We start from the raw sequence: 20871 nt of genomic DNA on the forward strand, positions 1-20871 counted from the left end.
ATCTGGTAGTTATTCTGACTGAAAAGTTTCAAAAAGTCTCAAAACAATTAATTGTTCAGGGGGCTATTGGTTCTGTTGACCCCAGTCTCCCATACTCTAATTTGCTTATTTATAATTACATAATTGAATGATTGATGTTAAACACTTTCTGTGCAAGTGTTATTCATGCATAAAAGTGCATGTCTGATGGTTTGTTAGAGCAAATCGATATTTTAAAGTAATCTTTACAACTTAAACTAGACAGCATTTTACAACTTTTGATTAACTAAAGACTTTTAAATGCTTTATTGCACCCTATGTGGAACAAAAGCAGCGAAAATCCTAATCCAATATTTTACTAAATGATCCGGATTATTGATCAAGAGCAGAACAAAGTTCACCAACAGCTGACTCTGACTTTCTGGCCAATCTTCGCCTTAGAGGCGGGGGATAGAAATGTGCAAGATGATACATATGTGCTTCAGTTACTCTGAGGAGAAGCCGAAGTCAGCAGGGCTAGTCCAGCAGCGAAGAACCGGGGTTTGAAAAGATGGTTTCTATTAAAGCTCCGTCTCTAATGCCGGTGTCATGCGTGCAGGCTCTGCTCGGTGTGGTCTGCTTGACTGTCGCCCTCCTCGCCTTCCTGCTGGTTCGCCAACTCGTCAAGCAAAGAAGACCCCCGGGCTTTCCTCCTGGTCCATCACCCATCCCTGTGATAGGAAACATTATGTCTCTAGCCACCGAGCCGCACGTCTTCCTCAAGAAGCAGAGTGAAGTTCATGGACAGGTACAGTAACTCACACGCAGCCTATAAAGCGTTAGACTCTTTATGACTGCAATTCTTTTTCTCAGCGAGTGCTCCGCAGACTGTGATGTCGGGCATCACCGTGCGCAAAAATGTTAGACTCTCACTACACACACATGCACGCACACGCACACGCGCGCGCACACACACACACACACACACACACACACACACACACACACACACACACACACACACACACACACACACACTGGGAAAAAGTTATGAAACGAACAAAAGAGACTCGCCCTAGCATTTGGCGGTGTGAAGGATTCGCTTGGAGTAGAAAACTTGGACAATTGTGTGGCTTAACAAAATGCAAGTGTGTTAAAAACACATTTTTTGTGTGGCAAAGCATTTAAGTCATTAAAAAAAAAAAAAGTTTAACCCAATTTAGGAGCAGAGCTAGATATCTCTTTAGATGGAAAGTTCATCTTACAAAGGGCCAGTGTGTGGGTTCATCCTCTCAGTGTACTGTGAAATATCAGGGAAGTTGACCTCATCTTTAGTTTTCTGCCTAAAAAAAGGCATCACAAGAAAAATGTTGCCATTTGGTTGCAGATCTACATATTCTTTGACAGGTTTTAAATTGCAAAGAAAATGTTCAGAAGCAGAACAGGGCTCATGTTGTGTTCTGTATCTTTCAGATTTTCAGTATAGACCTTGGAGGCATCTTGACTGTGGTATTAAATGGATATGACTGTGTGAGGGAATGCCTTTACCATCAGAGTGACGTGTTTGCTGATCGCCCATCTCTGCCTTTGTTCAAGAAAATGACAAAAATGGGCGGTAAGATGATGTAATAAGATTACTATTCACACTTTTTTTTTGAAAACCACTGTCTTAAATGGAGTTACAGTTGAAATAAAAATTAATTTTTACTCCTTTTTCACTTTCTCCTCAAAGGACTTCTCAATTGTAAATATGGCAAAGGCTGGATAGAACACCGTAAACTGGCTTGCAACTCTTTCCGATACTTTGGCAGTGGCCAGAGACAGTTTGAGAGGAAGATCTCAGAGGAGAGCATGTTCTTTGTCGATGCCATTGACGAACACAAGGGAAAGCCCTTCAATCCTAAGCACCTGGTGACCAATGCTGTGTCGAACGTCACCAACCTGATCATTTTTGGACAGCGTTTCACTTATGACGACCGCAACTTCCAGCACATGATTGAGATATTCAGTGAGAACGTGGAGCTAGCTGTTAGTGGCTGGGCCCTTCTTTACAATGCATTCCCTTGGATTGAGTATTTGCCGTTTGGGAAGCACCAGAAGCTGTTCCGCAATGCTGCTGAGGTGTATGACTTCTTACTCGAGGTCATCAAGGGTTTTTCTCAGGGCAGGGTGCCGCATGCGCCTCGCCACTACGTCGATGCCTATTTGGATGAGTTGGAGCAGAATGTAGGTGACCCCAGTTGCTCTTTCTCCTATGAGAACCTCATCTATTCAGTGGGGGAGCTCATTATAGCTGGCACGGAGACCACGACTAACACTCTGCGCTGGGCCATGCTCTATATGGCCCTTTACCCCAACATACAAGGTCAGTTTAAGTGGGAACATTTTCCTGCAATGTGAACATTTTACCTCTAATGCGACCATGACAAAAGTTGATATACATCAGTTTGCTATATAAATGCAAAGATGTTGTAATCCTACACATGAATACGTTTCTGATAGTGTCTGTTTTCTCCTCAAAAGAGAGGGTGCATATGGAGATTGACAGCGTGCTGGCCAATGGGAGGGCACCCACCTTAGAGGACAAACAGAAGATGCCGTACGTGGAAGCAGTTCTGCATGAGGTCCTTCGCTTCTGCAACATTGTACCGCTGGGTATTTTCCGTGCAACCTCTCAGGATGCAAAAGTCAATGGATACACAATACCCAAAGGCACCATGGTGATTACAAACCTCTACTCTGTGCACTTTGATGAGAAGTACTGGACAGATCCAGGTGTCTTCTTGCCACAGAGGTTCCTGGATAGCAATGGCCACTTTGTGAGGCGTGAGGCCTTCTTACCATTCTCCATAGGTTAGTCTCTTTGTCTTTCTCTCAAATTCTCTAAAGCAATCACAGTTTCAACTATTGTGCCGCCGAGTGACGTTCAATTTTCCCACAAATGTAATTTCAAATATAGAAACTGAATTCAGTCGTTTTGGTTTATTTTTGTCGGTGCTAACCCCTCAGTTAAAATACTAAAATGTAAAACTTGCATAAGTTCCTAACCAACATTTTGAAGATTAAGATGTAAAAATATTTAAGGCCAACGTTTGCTTTACGGCATTTAACACTGTTGATTTTTCATAGGAGTAACAGTGTAAAAAAAATAACTAAGCTTAAAATAAAAACTTTCATAGATATGATAAATGACTTTGCCTCTCCTACATGTAATTTTGGTCAAGTTCCCTTAAGGGTTATGTTATAAGAAGTTCTTGTTCTTTTATATATATATATATATCTTAAGAACCCACAATCCTCAGACTTGAACACAGTAGCCAGATGTTGTGGCTGTGTGTGTGTGTGTGTGCGTGTAAGAGTCTAATTCAAAGAACTGTCTTTTTTTTCAGGGCGGCGTCAGTGCTTGGGTGAACAGCTTGCCAGGATGGAGATGTTCCTCTTTTTCACCACTTTGTTGCAGAGGTTTCATCTCCAGTTTCCTCCAGGAACCGTTCCTACTGTCACTCCCAAACTTGGCATGACGCTGCAGCCTAAACCGTACTCCGTCTGTGCCATCCGCAGGCAGCAGAAAAGTCCCTGTTCAGGATACACTCCTTATTCTAAGTAGCAAACAGGAATTTATTTCAGCATGTTCAGCTGTTCAAGCCAGAATTATAACATTTTGCACAGAAATGCAACCACATGATACATGTGCATGAAACTGTATCACTCTTGACTGCAGCGTCCAGTTCTTGTGCGCTACAGTTTCTCCAAAGGACTTCCAGTGAAAAAAGTAGCTCTTTACATTGTTATTCAATAGGTATCAAATCCCTTTACTGAGCAATATGCATTTTTGCACAATACTTTTAAGCATCAGGAGATGTGATAAGACTGTGTTGCAAGTGCACCCTGGGAACACGAGTAAGCTATTGATTTAGTTCTCAGAGTTGCTCTGAGCCCAGAAAATGAAATGTCTATGAACCTTGGTGCGGTAGCCACGGGTTAGGTATGTCAATGATTGATAGTAAGTACATCCATGATGGTTCATAGCTCTGCCTTCTCAGGACAGCTTCAGGTCAGACAGATGACACCACGGGCTTGTACGTGTGGGTCGAAACGGGACTAACAGACTTTCCAAGAAAGTTCTGAACACTCTGTGTTGGAGTTGGACACGGGCCAAGATTTACGTCACCTGGACTGACTCTGACCCCTTCTCCAGGGATCGCACTTGATGGAAACTCTATCTCTTGGAAAGCAAATGCACCCCATCCTGGATTTCTAGAAACTGACTTTGCAACTGGTTTCTGCTAAATGGTGCTTATCAGTACTAACAAAGTACGACATTTGTGTTTGATGTTAATGTTTGTTTGTCCTTTTTTTTAAAGAAAAGAAAAAATAATGTACTGTAATGATTTTTTTGTGTATTCATAAAGTATTTCTTAAGATATTATAAACACACCTTGTCTTTTGTATCTACTAACAGATTAAAGCAGACTATGAATTGTACAGAAATCTTACATTTACCACCATCCCAGATTATGTCACTGTACTGGTGCACTAAAACTTTATAAACCTTTGAACAGGTTATGAAGCTGGAAAGAAGCCATTTCTCATCCAAGTTCTAAGTTTACTCTCCCCCTTTATGTCTCCACTCAGCAGAGAAATACAATTGACGGTTCAATACATTAGCAGCTACCTTATACACAGATTAATATAATGACGCACAGGCTGAATGTTCAGCTTTCCTGGCAAAGATTACACTCTGATTGATCTCGATGTTTGGGTTTTATTTTGTTCATTTGAGATTATTTAATTGGGTTTTAGGCAAACTAACTCTCTTTTCTTTTTGGCTCTGTTTTCCTCTCCTCCAACTCCTGAGGGAAATATATGGCTCTGTACTCACTGTATGCTCCACTATTGCAGCATGCAAGTTGCTAACTTTGTGTATCAGCTGTTAGGTGCTAGACATGGAACAGAAAGGAAGTTGAGGGCCTTAAACCCAAAACAATAAGCTGTAAGGTGTTGTGTGTATGGGGGGGCACATTCAGTTTAGAGGCACATAACAGATAGCATGATTGTTCATTAAAATGATTTAGAGGTTAGGTTAGGTGGACATACGCACATGCCTTATATAAATGATCAGAGTAAGATTTCAACCCCTAAAAAGTCCAACAACATACAGAGTGAAGGAGGTATCAATCGTCCATAGTTTAACACAGAGGAGGTCTAATCAGGCTTGTAAGTGAAAACACGTCTAAAGGTTTGCAATAGCTGTGTTTGTAGTTAAAATGTTACCCTCTGTTTATTTGGGCTGGCATGGATAAAAAAAAAAAAAGAAGGCAGTGTTATATAACCATATTGCGATTTTTCAACGACAGACACACCAATAAAAATCAATGAGAAGTTGTCATACTTTAGGAATGGTGTTTTATGACAGCTATAAATAAACACAAAAAAAAATCTGATTCCCCACAACGTAGATAAGGGTGAATGGTTACATTAGACAAATGTACGTATATTGATGCTACATATGGGTAACAACCATTCATAGATTTATTTATGGCACAATCATCAGAGAACACTGTGGTTTGAAAGACAGCACAGTGACAAGCCAACAGACTTTTACAACTTAATGAGCCAGAATATGTCGGGTGGGGAGCTACCAAGACTTTATGATCCAGCATGGGTCCACGTGGAGAAACTAACGATGGAGCTGTCAGAATGTACATGGCTCTGACTCTCTCCACTGTCGCTGCCACTTTGAGCCTGGTGGAGTATTTGACCCAAAGTGTTTCTCTTTGCATGAACAGTACTGGAGCCCAGAGAAAAGTTAGCCTATCAGCATATCATAGCCCAGAGATCACTGTATGTAGGTAAAGTTTGGCACTAGTTGGGTTCGAATGAGACAACAGTGATAAAGAGATAGAGGATGAAGAATACAAGAGTGGTTATGATACAGAACAAGGAGACGCTGAAACCAAGTGGAAAACTTAAATCGAAAACACCAAACCCCACATTTCTACACCTGTAAATAGAAGTAGATAAAAACTCTGCAAACACAACAGTTATTACAGGATCTCAATGTACAATATGTCAGCTGCGTGTAGAAAAAAGATGCATTCATTTGATTATTTAAAAAATATATATTTATATGCACATACTCTTTTGTACAGCGGCTAAACACTTGTTTGGTATTAAAATGTGCACACCTGTATCTATTTTTTTTTTTTTAAATATAACTCCAGATTTTTATTTTTTTGATAAGGTGATTAAGGAGCTAGGCAACAACTCTGCTTCCCTTTAAAAAAACATCTTATTCTAGTGGAATGCCAAGAGTTTTTGGAGACAAAAATAGAAGTAGTAGTTTTTGAATCTGCCTTGTGGCACATCATAATATACAAACAAAAACCAAAGTGAAATGAAACCCTGGATCCCTTCTTTACAAACTGGCCGAGGTATGGGTTTGGCATTCAAAAAAAAAAAGAAGAGGAAAAAGAAAGTCGGGTGAGCTTTAAATGTGTCTAAAAATCCATGTTTGTCTGCTGTCTGAAACACAGAAGAGTAGCCAAAGTACTGTTTGTTAAAAAGTTACTTAATATACTGTTAAAGAACTGCAAACGTGTACAATGAGTTGCTGCAGGAGCAACGTTTGCAGTCTGCTGACAATCAATAGAAGCTTTTCTCCAGTGAGGTTGTAAAAAGGTTATGCAAACAAGTGTCTGAAGGGCCACGAGACGACACATACTGTAAGATCCTCCGTCACAAAGGATTTCAGTTGTTTGAATTTTTGTTTGTAGTCACGTTGGTCATCAAGAGATTACAAACTGCTTCAGTCACTCAGATTTTAATTTTCTTTTTATGTGTATTTCATATTGACACAAAATCTTGCAAAAATTAATTATTCAACTCTGTGTGATATCCTGAGTAACCTTTAAAAAAATACTTAGAAAAAGAAAAAGGAAAATGAAGATTCCATTCAATGGAACAGCACTCCTGATCTGAATGAAACATGTTAAACACCAGAGGACAATTTTGCTTATTAGAAGCCAACCATTACTGAAAGGACACATAAGACATACACACAAATTACACACGGAAATAATTAAAAAAAAATGTGCTCTCTTTCTCCCTACTCATTTTCTCTATCACATTTCTGCCCCAAAATTATTCACACACTCAATAAAAATGAAGCGAGGGCAGTTAAAGGAAAGGAAAATGGGTGGTACACATGAGTAAAAGCATCAAAAATGATGCAAATATAATGCTATTTATCAGTCAACATTTCAATAATGTCTCTGTGACTGAGTCTTATACAGTGTTTTGTGTCACCAGCAAGGAGAGAGAACTACACAAGCCTAGGCTCTGGGCCTATATAGACTCAGTTAAGGTTCAGACAGGCACATTTGAGATATATATATAGATATATATATCTATATATATATGTGTATATATAATCCAAAAATATACCTGACATTGAGGCTGAAACAATCTCAGTCTCTTGTCTTCCCATGTTTGAACTGTTCACTTTGGTAAAGGGTATCAATCACTTCATGTTGCTTGCTTCATTCATTTTCCTCTACCTCTCGTTTTTTTTAAAAATAGAATCGTTTCTGTACCTAAGGGAGGTGTAAGCGCTTTGCATTCAAGGCAGCATCACAGCCAGGTCACCGTGGAGGGCATTTTGTCGGACCCCATCCAAACTCTACTTCTGCACCTTATCTTCTCAGTTCTGGTGCTTTTTTCCTCCCGTTTTTTTTTTTTTTTGACTGCGTGCACTCGATTCTCCACGGGGTAAAAGTGCATAGGAGTTGGGCTCCCACTGATGCAGCAAGGATCCGCTCACAGTAGTAAGGCCTTTTTGTTTCTCCAAAAAAACAATGTGACTGCGAAAGCATCTGAGTGTCTGCACAGTGAATCTTTCAATGTTCATGTGTATATATGTGTGTGTGTGTCTTTGAAAGAGATAGACAGAGGGACCAAACTGTATTTTATGTGCATTTGTCAACTGTATGCAATGTCTGTGTTGTCAAAAGGCAGGTGGTTGAGGGACATGTGTCTTTATACTGCCTCTCCTCTTCTTTTTCACTCATCTCTGCTCTTTCCTTCGTCCATATGCTACTGCCGCTCCTCTCCCTCCTCCTCCTCCTGGATCACCTGGATGTCGTCTGACGGGGAGGTGGGCAGGCTGGCCGGCAGGCTGTCCGACTGCTGCTGTTTGCCAAGCTCTTTGCTGCTCTTCTCCTCCTCCTCGATAGTCTTCTTCCACACCTTGTGGTTCTCTGTCAGGTGCTGCATGATGCTGCAGAACAACCTGCGGCGCTTCTTCCTCCTTTCTGTAATAGATTAAACACAAAGGCATGTTTCAGAAAGTCTAGATATAATATGTGAAGTGTGATCAAGAGATGTTACTGTTTATTCCTTCCAAATACAGATTCTAATAGCTAGACTTGTGGATTGGCTTAAACCAAGCAGTCCTTAATATTATAGGACAATAAACGTTTGTTTTCAATAAAAAGTAGAGCATAATCTAACAGCTGTGAGTTATAACAAGAAGTCCTGTATGGTAGTGACATAATTACAATGTTTTTAGTATGGGATGATTCAATACAAAGAACTAATCTAAATCTTAAAACATAAGATGAGTATCCAGAGACAAGCTAAGCGAACATTAGCCAATAATAATCAAGGAAACCCTGTTTTCTTTTTTTAAACGTGACATTTTGTGTTCCTTCCAGTTTATATTATATAATTTAACTTTGACTGACCTTACACTCTCTGCTAGCAGTGCACTGATCTCTTTTGCTGCTCTGAAACAGCAGTGACTAGTAGTAGCTATAATCTACATTATTTTTGTATAAACTAAAATTTTGGAAAAGAGGAATCAAGTCAATGGTTGACTTGGATGGTACACTTTACAGGGACGAGCTGTTAAAATCTTACTTGGTGCCAGCTCGTCTTCCATTTCATCATCCTCCTCTTCATCTTCCTCTGTGTCGTCTGAGTCCACCTGTCCCTCCTCGTCATCGTCATCTGATCCTTCTTCCTTAATCCAGTGGCCAGGAAGAAGTCCAGCAGCATCGTATGAGTTACAAAGTGGTCCGACGATATGAGTGATGAAGGATTCCTGTAGCTTTGCCAGCTGTGGGGATGAGCGGTCCATGAAGGGGCTGATGGGTAATCCCAACTGAGCTTCCTCATCTCCCTAAAAAATAGAAACAAGATTATAGTTTAAAACAGACGCAGATATTTAGTAAGGAGCTGTGACTCGAACTACATGAACACAGCAGTAGTCTTTGTGTTCTTTCCTGTTTTTTCTTTTTGTATATTTCTTTGTTTGTTTTATGTGAACCTTGACGTTTAGATAAGAAGGGGTTGTCAGAAGGATGGATAGGATTTAAACGTGTCAGTTATGTGACTGTCTGTCTTGTAAAAAGGAGTTCTTTCGGGTACAAAAAAGGGTAAACACTCTTATATAAGGTATTGTATTTGCTTAAGTCTTACATAAGTTAAACGGAGTATAGAGATATATCTAAATGGCTTGTGTTAATTGAATTCACTCTGCAGCATCGGTCTGTACCTGCTCATAAAACTCATTGACGATGCCTTCTGTCCACTTGAGGTGCAGGTCGCGAACTTTGGCCGGTCCATTGATGTCTGCCAGCTTGATACAGACTTGGCACACCAGCAGTCGGTCATTCTCATTGGTCCAATCAATTCCTGGACTGTTCACATCATTCACCTGTTAACAAACAAAGCTCAATGCTTTACACAACTGGTCAACTGATTTGTCCTGCATCCTTTATGCTTCGTACATTTTTTTTTAGATCAATAAATAGATTGGGGTCTTTTCTGATATAACTCAGCAAACTGTTAAGATTTCACCATTTCAGACCTTAGCATTGAACTCAGCCAGGAAGTCAAAGTGCTTCTTGAGGTCTGTGGCCAGTATGGCCTCGATGACAAGGAAGCGGAAACGCTTGAACTCCACGTGGTCCAGGTTGACCAGGAAGTTAAACTCCGGCCGGGACAGGTAGAGGCTCCAGGCGGACGCAGCGTGGTGGTTCTCTAGCACCGACCTGTCGTTGTACAGTACTGCCTATAGTGCAGAAAAAAAATCAAGAGTATATTTTGAAATTTCCCTTTAAATGTCAACATCACATTTTCTTACATAATACAAATTTGAATGGAGCAACAAAGCTCTCTGAATAAATGAAAACGACTTGAGGGAATTTGCTGAGCCTGTTACCCTTCTTTCATAACCTAGTATAGCTGAAGGAGAGCAGGGTTAAAAGCAGTTACAGGGACACATTAGATACCAAGAAAGGCTTAAAGGATCCACTTTACAGACATGGTGGTTGTCAACATCATGAGAAATCAATAGGTTCAGGGTTCCCTCTCCTTTCTTTTAACCACTTTCCTGGGAACGGGACAAAACCCAGACAGCGTGAGTGCTATCGCTGGTCATGTTGTGAAAATACAATATTTAAACTGGGGCATGTAGTTTACCTTTTCACCACCTCTCTGGGACTGACCATGGGGTAAACTGGCCAGGTGACAGTTGGTAGAAATAACATATTATGTGTCGCTAGTTTAGCTCAGTTGGTAGCGCAGGCGCCCCTTATACATCTGTATAGTCCTCGTTGCTCTGGTCGCAGCTTCGACTCCCCGTCCTGACACCATTTAGAGCTTTTCATCGTCCACTCTCTCTCCTCACATTTTCTGCCTATCCTCAGCTGTCATATAAAATATAATCTTTAGTGAAATGACTCATGATGATGATTCTGAAAAGAGATATGTATAGCATATCTTTGCTTGAGGGATGCAATAAAAAGTAATGCAAGGGAAATGTTGACTCGACAGATAAAGATTAACAGTAAAACTTCAGATCAAGAGTTTCTGTGAGACAGTGTTAATACAGGAGGACAGAAAACTGTTTTTAGATGGACAAATAAAATGTGAAGGGGGAGAGTCATTCAGAGGTCTGTCAAAACAAACTAAATAAAATGAGTGAATAAAAAAAGACTCAATGAAAAAACAGCACATGAAGCTATTTGTTATGTGGGTGTATGTGTGGGTTACACTCTGATAACTATAAGGGGTGAAAGGTCCTGGTGTCTCTGTCCTTGTGGCCACATATGCAGCACCCACCTGGGACCACTAACACCAGATCCACACTGAAAGCCTGAGTAGCACATGTCACTCAGGGAGCGTCTTGCTTGTCATCTTCGTGAATATGTTAAAAGGCTAGAGCAGACCCACAGTCACCATGAGCAGGGCTGCAGTTATCTACACATCTAGAGAATAGAAAGCACAACTATTGTTCTAGCTAGCTGCCTGCAGTTCTTGGTAAAAAAAAAAATAGAGTGAGAAAATGATCTGATACCAGTATATTACACCTTTCACTTAAGTTTCAACTTCTTTGTCGGAATATTTGATCACATCCTTTCATATCCAGAATTGTATCTTAGCTAAACACAAAAGTATAAAGTACAAAGAAAGAATGTGAAACAATCGATTATATTGCCATGATCAAAGCTGACACCCGTTCTGTGTGGACACAGTTACAGCGTGGGCCCCGGCAGTTTAGCTAGGCAGTCATCACACACTGTTTAAGTGTGCAGCGTGTCTCCAGGTTCAGAAAGACGGTACATGTGTGATGTTGTGTTTGTATAAAATAATTGTCTCTGGGGCAAAAAACAACAACACTGATGATATATTTGTCCTTTCCCTGTTGGTCTGGAAAGAGCAAGGTTACAAACCACGTATAAACAATTACCTGAACCATGAAAAAAAAGAGAACTTTGAAAAGGTTGAAAGCAAAGTTGACACAGGTGAGCGACATCATGCCATTGGCCAGTGGCCATGTGTACGCTAAACCCTGGGACACATGTTCACGATGTTATCAACTTACTGCATATGTATCCTGACTGGGAGGGTCAGAAACAGTGCAAAATAATCTCACGCATGGTGAGGCTAACTCTTCTTTTACTTAAACTATCTCTTCACACTGACAGTTGTAAACCTAAACAGTGAACATCAAATATCTAAAATGAGTGTGTTTATGAGTTTAAACAAGTTGTCAAAAGCATTAGACACTGCATGTTACCTGAGGTGCATTAGTGGCTACTAGAAAGGCATTGGTGCGACCGGGATGGTCATAGTCGTGCATTGCAGCTGCTACATAAAGGGCCATCAACTCGAGGGCGGGTATGTTCCAGGCCAGGCAGCCGTAGCTGTCATCAGAAATGGATGAGCTTTTGGAGGATGCGTAGGATATCCTGCCTGGAGAAATCCCGCTGTCCGAGTCTAAAAGAAAGACACGATGGATTTCAATAAGGATCACAATGATAAAAAAAAATCATGTCTGCACCATGACGGATGCTTATAGAATGATTGGTCCAACACTCATTAAATATGTATACCTCAATTCAAATGATTATGTTCTTACAGGCCTAAAACATTATTTAACCCACTTTTACCAAGTAAGAAGGGAGATTTTTTTCTTTCAGATATTCTAGTAATGCAGAATTTGATTCTCAGGAGGCAAACATGAAGTCATCTAAATCAGGAATATATTTTGTGAATAGCATCCCACCTGTATCACTACCAGTCACATGCTCACTATGAATCTGCTGGAACCCAGGGATTGGTCGAGTGGTCAGGTACCAGACAGCATGGAGCACATCAGTAGCATGGACTCGATTATGATCTGTGTATAAAATCAACAATAGGTTTAATTAGTCTATTTTGCTGTGTACACCAACAATCATTTGTGAGATGAGATACATCTATCCTTAGTCACACGATAACTCATCCATACATTTAAAAAAAAAAAAAAAAAATACATCACATACATAATATGATATAATATGAGACAAAAAAAACACTCACAGGGAATGTCCCTGTAGCCATTTTCCAGAGCACAGAAGTATGTCATGAACTCCCTCACTGGGATCTTGAAAATCTCAAACAGACACGTGTCCTGGAAAAGCGTGTATGTCACCTGAGGAAACACCAGCCAGCTTTTAATGAAGCACAAATCAGAACAGCAACCGGCGTCGTCACTCACATGATGGAACATGAACACTAAATAGATCATTAAGACAGACATCAAAAAGACTTTGAGCATCATTTTGCAACAAGGAAGTCCCTTTGTGTTAAAATACTGAGATGTGATTTAAAAAAAGATTTATGTAAAAAGGACAGATTCTCCTGAATATAGTCAAAAACATAAACTCAACTGAATTTAAAGTTAAAGTTGTTTTTTAATGAACCCGATCTGTTTTATCCAATCCTGTAAATCTGTTGCGCGACACTTTTCATGAACACGTCTGGGGTCTCGTTTATAAAACAGTGCGTAGAATCCAGTGGGCCCAAAATCAGGAAATGGCGTGCGCCCAACAATATTTCAGATTCATAAAACAGTGCTTGCACGCAACTTTCCCTTCGTAAATCACGACCCTCCTGGAAATGTGCGCACGTGGATTAGCCTCCATATTCTGCCTTCTACACACCCACATTCAACCTTAAATGGTCAACGCAAAGCACCTCATGAATGAAAATGCATACAAACGCGCCTTCAAAGGTTTCCAGCGCTGGATCACGACGACAACTGGAAGCAAGACGAAGAAAATAAACCTTGTGCGAGTACTCACGTCAGTCAGCAGTCTCCCTCACTTTACCATTTTACTAATCCGAAGTTTGATCAACGAACAACTTTTAGTTGTTGGCACATTCGATTGTGGCAAACTCTGTCTGCACTGTGACTAATTATGAGCACATACAGTCCTAGTGATCAGAAGAGAGATGCCCCAACTTAGTTTCCACACTTTATTCATTTACACAATTAATACGTGAACGTAATGAAGATGTGCTGAGTAACGAGAGGGTAAAAACGCCTTTTCTCTGTGCGCTCTGTGAATCTGACAGCTCAGTAACATTTATTAAAACTAAAAATCAATTGATCAATGCACGCTATTGGAATGTATTACTTGCTCTGATGGAGCTATTGTTTAGTGTTAGTCTACTTTGGATCTCTACATCAGTGATCATGTTAGTCGACAGTCCTCTGCGCTCCGGGGGAATGTAAGTGAGACAGTGCTGATGAAGTACTGTATAGCAGACTTTATATTTGGTTTTTACTCTGACAACTTTTCATATTGAAAGTTACTTATGGAAAACGGCTTACTTCATGCACACGTATTCATTGAAGCTGCAGGTTTGAATGATTATGATGATGTGGATCTGTCAGTAAAAAGGCCCCGTTTTGTGCATACGCAACGTTCATGAATGTGACCGCTGATGTTTTTTAATGCAAGTCCACGACTTCAACCTGTTTTCTGTTTGCATTCTAACAACAGGGATATTTTTCTGTTCATATCAATCTTCATCAATCTTTTTTTTTAAACTAAGGAGCACTTATATAGCATATTATATTTTGATTTATAGGCCCCAAGCCTGGAATGATCATTATATCCGACTTGTTTAAGTTTGTTCTTATTATCAGGAGCTTACAGACTGGCTGATTAAAACACATATTAGCAGAGTTAAAGGAGATGGTCGGTTGGAGGTTGTTCTTACATAGCTGAGTATCCTTCCTGTCTTCCCTCCTGTTCTGTCCACCAGGTCAAAGATCTGGAAGTTCCACGTGTTCATCCTCTCCATGACAGCCTTGTGGTCCTCCAGCATCGGATCTAGTCTGAACTCCTGCTCACCCTGGACACAATCAGAAATGCAAAAGTAGTTGATTAGCAGCACCGATCATGTTTCCATGGAAAAAGAATGCTCTGAAAATGAAAATCAAAGACTATCCAGCATAACGAAGGGAGCAGATTTTCATATTGTAATTTGAAGCAGACCTCTGATTCCTGAGTCTGCTGCTCTTTGCTGGGGCTCTTCCCCTGCTCCTCTTTTGCCTGACCCTGGTTCCCTGCGGCATCTGGTGTCCCATCCACAGACATGTCAGCCTCCACGCTCTCCTCCCTGATCAGAGGCTCTCCTGTGAATTCCAGCCCTTCACCTGCTAAATATTCAGACAAAAGTGAATATATGTCAATGAGCATATTGACACACACACACACAGATACAAACACACACCTTTTTTTATTTGCAAACGGGACGCCAGCTAACGTAAAAAGTAAAGAAGAAATAAAAATAGTGTATTTCTTGATTGGCAGTGCATTGTCCTTCAACTGTATTACCTGCTTTTGAAGTAAATTCATCAGAAAAAGAGTCAAGTTTTAAAAAAATATATTTTTTTCTAATTACTAGAATTACCACTTCCCAGTGACTAATGCAGTTACCATGGTCACAATTGATGCTAACTAAGAAAAACTTGTTTTCTTTCAATGTAAAAGGTTACTTTTTTTTTAACACATTTAAGTTTAGACATTTCAAGTTGATAATAAGAATATAATAGGATCGAGAGAAAAGATGTGTAATTCTCAGTCCAGCACTGTCTACGTTGTTTTGCTTCAACTTGTATTATCGTTTGAGTCCAGCAGAGGGCAGCCTTAACTCCCTAAAACTGCTAATATAATTGATTCTCCCTCAAACTCCAACATTATAGCACATTTGAAGAATTTTCATCATCAGTCTTTATAATGTTCACTAAATGTAATGATTCTGTACCTGAGCGTCTGCGTTGAGCCTCACTGGAGAAAGGTTGATAAGTGTCCCCTGTATCACCACTGGAAACCCCCTTTAGCATCTGACGGCCACAGCTAGAATAGATAGACATGCCAATCGCACTTAAGCTCCAAAAGCAGTGCATGGTTCAATTATTATGACTGCTAGCACAAAAAGAGGTCTCACCTGGTGCAGAGAGGGAAGGCCGAGCTACGGAAGGACTGTTGGAAATCAGGTGAGCTGAGGGTGTAGCCCAGAGGCTTGTGCAGGTTCAGGTTGACACTAGGTTTTGTCAGGAAGTCAGCCGTGTCTGGAAACTCTACAGGTGGTCGCATGACAAGGGACGATGAAGAACCTGCGCCCACTGCGAGAGGACCGTGCATTGGTGAGGTGACAGGGCTCAGGCTTGGAGACGTACCTGAAGGGGAGGCAGGGAGTACAGGACAAAACAATATGAGAGTCTGAAACAAGATGATAAATAAACCAGCATTTCTTCAGTTGAATGTTGTGGTTATGCTCACCGGCTCTCCTGGGACCTGCATGGTAGGTGAGGGTGACAGAGGAAGACCTCTGCTTGGGAATGGTGAGCAGGTTTGCATTTGGCCCATTAGACAGACCTTGGCTGAAGTACAAAACAGACACACAAATATAACTCAGATACAAAGAATAATCATTTAATTAAAGCTTTCTCAATGTTATAAATTAAGCTTCATCTTGTGGAAAAAAAAGAGTAGTAACTTTATCCTCTGTGAAGTTGGTCTTCCAACACCTCTTTAACAAAAAGGACATGATGTTGGTTGACTGAAAAATGTTATTAACTAATCTTCTACTGCCATCCTGTGGAAACATATAGGTACTACAACCCATTTCCAAAGCAACTTTTTGCTTTGAAGTCCTTGTTTGACAATATAATATGCAGATATTTTGTTTTTACTGTGAAAAGAAACAACACTTTGACCACAAATCCTACTTCCACTTTCTCAATGCTAACACAGGCTTACAGCTCATTTTGATGTTAGCAGAAAACAAATGTAACAAAGAGAAAGAATAAATATATATGTAGAATAAATATATATGTAGCTAAATAACAAGCTGAAAGGAAATGTTGTTCATAATTAAAAATATGAATACTTACTGATCAATTGTGATATGTTTACAAATTTGCCAGAAAACACTGCTTTTCATTCATTTAATTGTTTTGATTTTTTTTTATAAAAAATGTGCCTGTGAAAAAAGCATAGGAAACATGAGGCTAAATAATGAGAAGGAAGTTTATCTTTAGATTAAATCCTGATATGGATGTTTAGTTAGAAAAGGAGGGAAAAACAGAGGCAGCCTTTCTTACCTGATTCTCTGAATAAACCTGTAGACCTAAAGTATACAGCTGTTCCAGTTACTCCTGCGATGGTACTATTTATTAAACAATTTTTATAAGGAAGGTGACTCATTGCTTATGTAGAACTCACCAAGGCTGACTAAATTAGAATTGCCTTTATGTCACTGTGCACCGTGCTATGTCACATTATTTAGATCTTAATAGAATTGCCAGGCTAGATGACTCAAAAATGTTGAAAAGAAGGTGTCAGCCAGAAAAGTCTGTGATTGTATCTGAAATATTTCTTGGTGTCCAGTGGTGCTTGTGTTGGTACCTGGATAAGTTGAGGTCAGGGTGGGGTCTCTTGCTGTTGTTGCGTTCCCATCGTGAAGAGGCAGAGTCCAGAGGAGGGAGTCCAGAGCAGGAGGAGGAGGAGGTGGAACTCCGTCGGGGTTGAGGGGTGGGGAGGCTGTTTCTGCTGCTCAAACCCTGATGGGAAAGAAAATCTGAAATATCCATTCATTCAATATCCTTGTTTTACCCCCCTCCCCCAAAAAACTGAAGGTCCTGTTCCCCAACAATTCATCACTTCTAGAAGTTACAAGCTTCGTTATCTACTTCCATGTCTAAAATTAAAATAGTAGAGCATCAAAAATGCACAGCCTACGTACATTCAAATGATGCAAAAGGAAACAGTGTTTTGTGGTCAAAGTGTTTTACCGGGCTCAAATTTTAACCACAGCACAATGCCACGTCACCTGGCAGCACGACTTCTGGCCAATGAAATATTTGAAATGTTGAGTTCTGTTTATTACACTCTGATTATCGTGACAGATAAAATGATTGTCGCTGTGATAACTTTCTGCAGATTTCTGCGGCTTTACTTGCTTAGTGTCTGATTAGCCCAAATCAGTCATATGCCACTGGACATTTCTCAAGCATTACCCATCCCTGAACAAACCAGCTGGGGTTCTCAATGCTGGGAACTCTGATAGACAGGGGACATTTTTTTTGGTTGATTTACTAATTATTGCATGACGCCTTACATTGTGGGAGGACAGAAAAGTTTAGTATCGTTACTGAGAAGGAAATGTAAGCCAGAGTCTGCTGAGGTCACTTGAAGAGTCTGAGTTGTTCTTACTCTGGTCCTTTTTCGGTACTGGATCTTTTTAGCTAAACTGGCCTATCATGCACCTCTTCATGTTTCATTACAAAACGGATGCTGGAATAGTGTTTACACTAACCTTAATGGTTTTCCTCTCTCCCCGCTCTAGAGAGTCCTCCACCTCATCACAGGGGTAGAAACCTGGGAAGGGGGTGAAGGGGTTGACCCTGGGGCGGCAGGAGCCTGAAAACGTGCCCATGAGGCTGGAGACGCTGCGCAGAGAGGAGATGGTGTGTGGCGACAGAGACGAGTCCATCAGCAGGTCTGACACCAGGTTTCTGGCCTCGTTGATGACTGAAAGATCTACACCGTTGCCCGTCACAGCACCCTGATGAATACAAATGTGACTGTGAGTGCAGTTTAAACAAGAGACAGTGTGATTCAAACTCAAACTGAATTCAAAAGGCAGTTTGAAGCCGAGGTGTTGTGGTATGAACATCAGAATAAACTACATAGTGCTATCACTAAACATTCCTTCTATGCTTGAGTTTTTGCTTCTTTTTCTAAATCTCTTTTGCAAACCAGGATGTCTCTTAATTAACCAGGTCAATTGAAAAAAACTGAATCCTGTCCAAACTCTCTCCTCTCCTGTCGTCTCCTAAACCCCCTTCTCTTCCTCTGGAGTCTTTCACACAGGGGAGCTGGGCCCCATGAAAATAAAATCAAATAATGAAAAGAATGAACTCGTGTTTAATAAAACGCCTATATTTTTTCAGTGACCACATTCATGGGTCTTAGAGTCCTCCTAACTTTTCTCCCCCATAAGACACCCCTGCTTACACAACAGAAACAGAAACAGAAACAACAAGCACATGGTAACGAACAAAGTGAAATCTTTTATTAATGATTATTTTAACAAAGTGAAATTGAATACGATTTTGAGCCACGTTATTTATAATCTCAGATTTGAATGAGCTTGTTTCATTTTAACTACTGTTTTCAATTTTCTATATTTCTTTCCCATGCGTCTGTTGGCTTCTTTGTAAGGCTTTTTTTTTGGGATGCCCTTACATTTGAATGCTTTTTAAAGCTTTGTTAAGTCTATGTTTTTAATTTCAGATAATGTCTTGATTCTACGACTTTAAAAACTCATACAGCTGTTTGTGTGGTCTATAAATAAGGGTTGTTAATATTACTTCTGAACATCATTATTATTTAAGGGCAAGAATCATGAAGAAAGACGTTTCGGCTGCCTGTGCTTGACGGGCACAAATACTGATTTTTGGTGTGTGGGAGCTAAATTCTTTGACAGATTACAGAAATAGTTCAAACAAGACAAAGAATGTCTGACTGAGATAAAATGTGGCATGACGACAATGCCAAGGTCATGGTATGCCAGGTTTTACACAATGTGTATTTTGCCTAACAAAAAATACCAAGGGAAAGAACTGAATGTACCCCAAGAGGCTTATACTCAGCCTCTTGGGGTAGACAATAGAGACCACTATCTATTGTCTGTGTGTTACCTGAATGTGTACCTTTAAATATATGAGCAGAAACAAACACAGTACTGACCTGATACTGGGGTTTGTACCAGTGTTTCAGATCCCAGTCCCACAGGATCATCTGAAAAAAACACAAGAGAGACACACAAACTGTCAGAGCAACATCAACACTGTGTATGTCATTGTGCAAAACAGTGAATATTTAATGTATTTACACAGGAGGGGGCACTCTTTGACCTATGCTCCACTTTCAGCACACTGCCTAATGACTTTTCAGCAGGGCACAGGCAGGTCAGCAACAAGGGGACAGAGCCACTGCAAGTCTATTCTGCTTGTTATCAAAACACACACAGTGTAGTAATGTAATGTAGTCTTTCCTGAACCACATGATGTCTACTACAGGTATGCAAACGCACACAGCCAGAGAGACGGCAGATAGAGGCCTTTCACTGAGAGCACATGAAGAAAAGCAAACCACTAAAACCACCGCGCTGCGTCTACAATGGAGGTATGAGATCTTATCAGGCCTCAACTACGTCAATCGACAGCATTTCCACGCTATCTGTTGGTAACCAAACAGGAGCTGTCACACGTTACAGCAGTGCACAGTCAAAGTTGTGGGGTGTTGTGTAACACTAACTGGCTGAACCTGAAATGACCTAATCCTCTGGTTCAAACAAATAGAAATTAATTGATTAAGCTAACAATCAACGAGGTTTATGGGACAGTCTTATTATACTCATTTAGTGACTCTTTATGACATGTATCTTCTTGAGACATTCACATTTAACTTCTTTTTACAGCTTAACACTTGAAACATATTTTTGATAACATAAGCAGCCAGAAGGGAAATTGTTTTTCGGTCTATTTTAGCTTTTTTCATGTGGAGAAATGCAGCTGCTGGTCATGTTAAATCTTGGTTGGTAATGTATTTTCATAAGCCACAACGCATTACTTCCTTAGACCACAAGGGGGAGAGACACAGGATTGAACCTCAATGTGAGAAGCAGCTCCACAAACATTATCAGACTCAACATAAACGTAAACAAACACCCTGGATGATAGAATTTTTTAATTTTTTTACTTCTTATCCGGTCTAAATATTGCAAAAAAAAAAAATTGCTTGTGATGTGAAAAGATGTTGAACTACATAAAAAATGTGAACACATTCAGCAATATAAAGTCTATAAAGCTATAAGACACTACCATGTAATTGATCTATTGAAACAGTTACACATTGTGGAGATGTTTAAACTTTAAATGCCTCTTTTTCTTCTAGTCTGGATTGTTTTTATACAAAATTAAACATTTGTAAAAAGCTGCAAGGCAAAAATAATTTCAATAGGGTAACAACAGTCCCACCTTTTAATAACAAAATAAAT

The 20871-nt window shown here is 40.1% G+C and overlaps 2 protein-coding genes across 2 annotated transcripts in view; one reads left to right on the plus strand and one right to left on the minus strand.

The window, feature by feature from the left end:
* The first annotated feature begins 415 nt into the window (after window positions 1–415).
* On the plus strand, window positions 416–3565 carry LOC132973806 (vitamin D 25-hydroxylase). Its single transcript, XM_061037421.1, has 5 exons — window positions 416–766; window positions 1432–1573; window positions 1691–2323; window positions 2482–2811; window positions 3348–3565. The coding sequence occupies exons 1-5, from the start codon at window positions 530–532 to the stop codon at window positions 3563–3565; spliced, it is 1560 nt and encodes a 519-aa protein (XP_060893404.1). The 5' UTR covers window positions 416–529.
* A 1782-nt stretch (window positions 3566–5347) lies between these two features.
* The window catches only part of pde3b (phosphodiesterase 3B), a 44506-nt gene continuing 28982 nt past the window's right edge, over window positions 5348–20871 (minus strand). The window contains exons 2-16 of the mRNA XM_061037468.1: window positions 19560–19610; window positions 18124–18372; window positions 17214–17368; window positions 16086–16186; window positions 15751–15982; window positions 15568–15659; window positions 14796–14959; window positions 14518–14652; window positions 12829–12940; window positions 12533–12646; window positions 12044–12243; window positions 9830–10033; window positions 9515–9676; window positions 8878–9139; window positions 5348–8270 (exon numbers count right to left, since the gene is read on the minus strand). Of these exons, the coding sequence (XP_060893451.1) occupies window positions 8053–8270; window positions 8878–9139; window positions 9515–9676; window positions 9830–10033; window positions 12044–12243; window positions 12533–12646; window positions 12829–12940; window positions 14518–14652; window positions 14796–14959; window positions 15568–15659; window positions 15751–15982; window positions 16086–16186; window positions 17214–17368; window positions 18124–18372; window positions 19560–19610 (2451 nt within the window). The 3' untranslated portion in view covers window positions 5348–8052. The remainder of the gene's footprint in view (window positions 8271–8877; window positions 9140–9514; window positions 9677–9829; window positions 10034–12043; window positions 12244–12532; window positions 12647–12828; window positions 12941–14517; window positions 14653–14795; window positions 14960–15567; window positions 15660–15750; window positions 15983–16085; window positions 16187–17213; window positions 17369–18123; window positions 18373–19559; window positions 19611–20871) is intronic.

Source organism: Labrus mixtus, chromosome 1, assembly GCF_963584025.1.
Source record: "Labrus mixtus chromosome 1, fLabMix1.1, whole genome shotgun sequence".
NCBI lineage: Eukaryota > Metazoa > Chordata > Actinopteri > Labriformes > Labridae > Labrus > Labrus mixtus.

Excerpts from the sequence above, each read along its gene's own strand:
- LOC132973806 (XM_061037421.1), top strand. The coding sequence starts at position 530 with ATGGTTTCTATTAAAGCTCCGTCTCTAATGCCGGTGTCATGCGTGCAG. Across the intron at positions 1,574-1,690 it reads GAAAATGACAAAAATGGGCG|GACTTCTCAATTGTAAATAT; the intron begins GTAAGATGATGT and ends TTCTCCTCAAAG. Across the intron at positions 2,812-3,347 it reads CTTCTTACCATTCTCCATAG|GGCGGCGTCAGTGCTTGGGT; the intron begins GTTAGTCTCTTT and ends CTTTTTTTTCAG.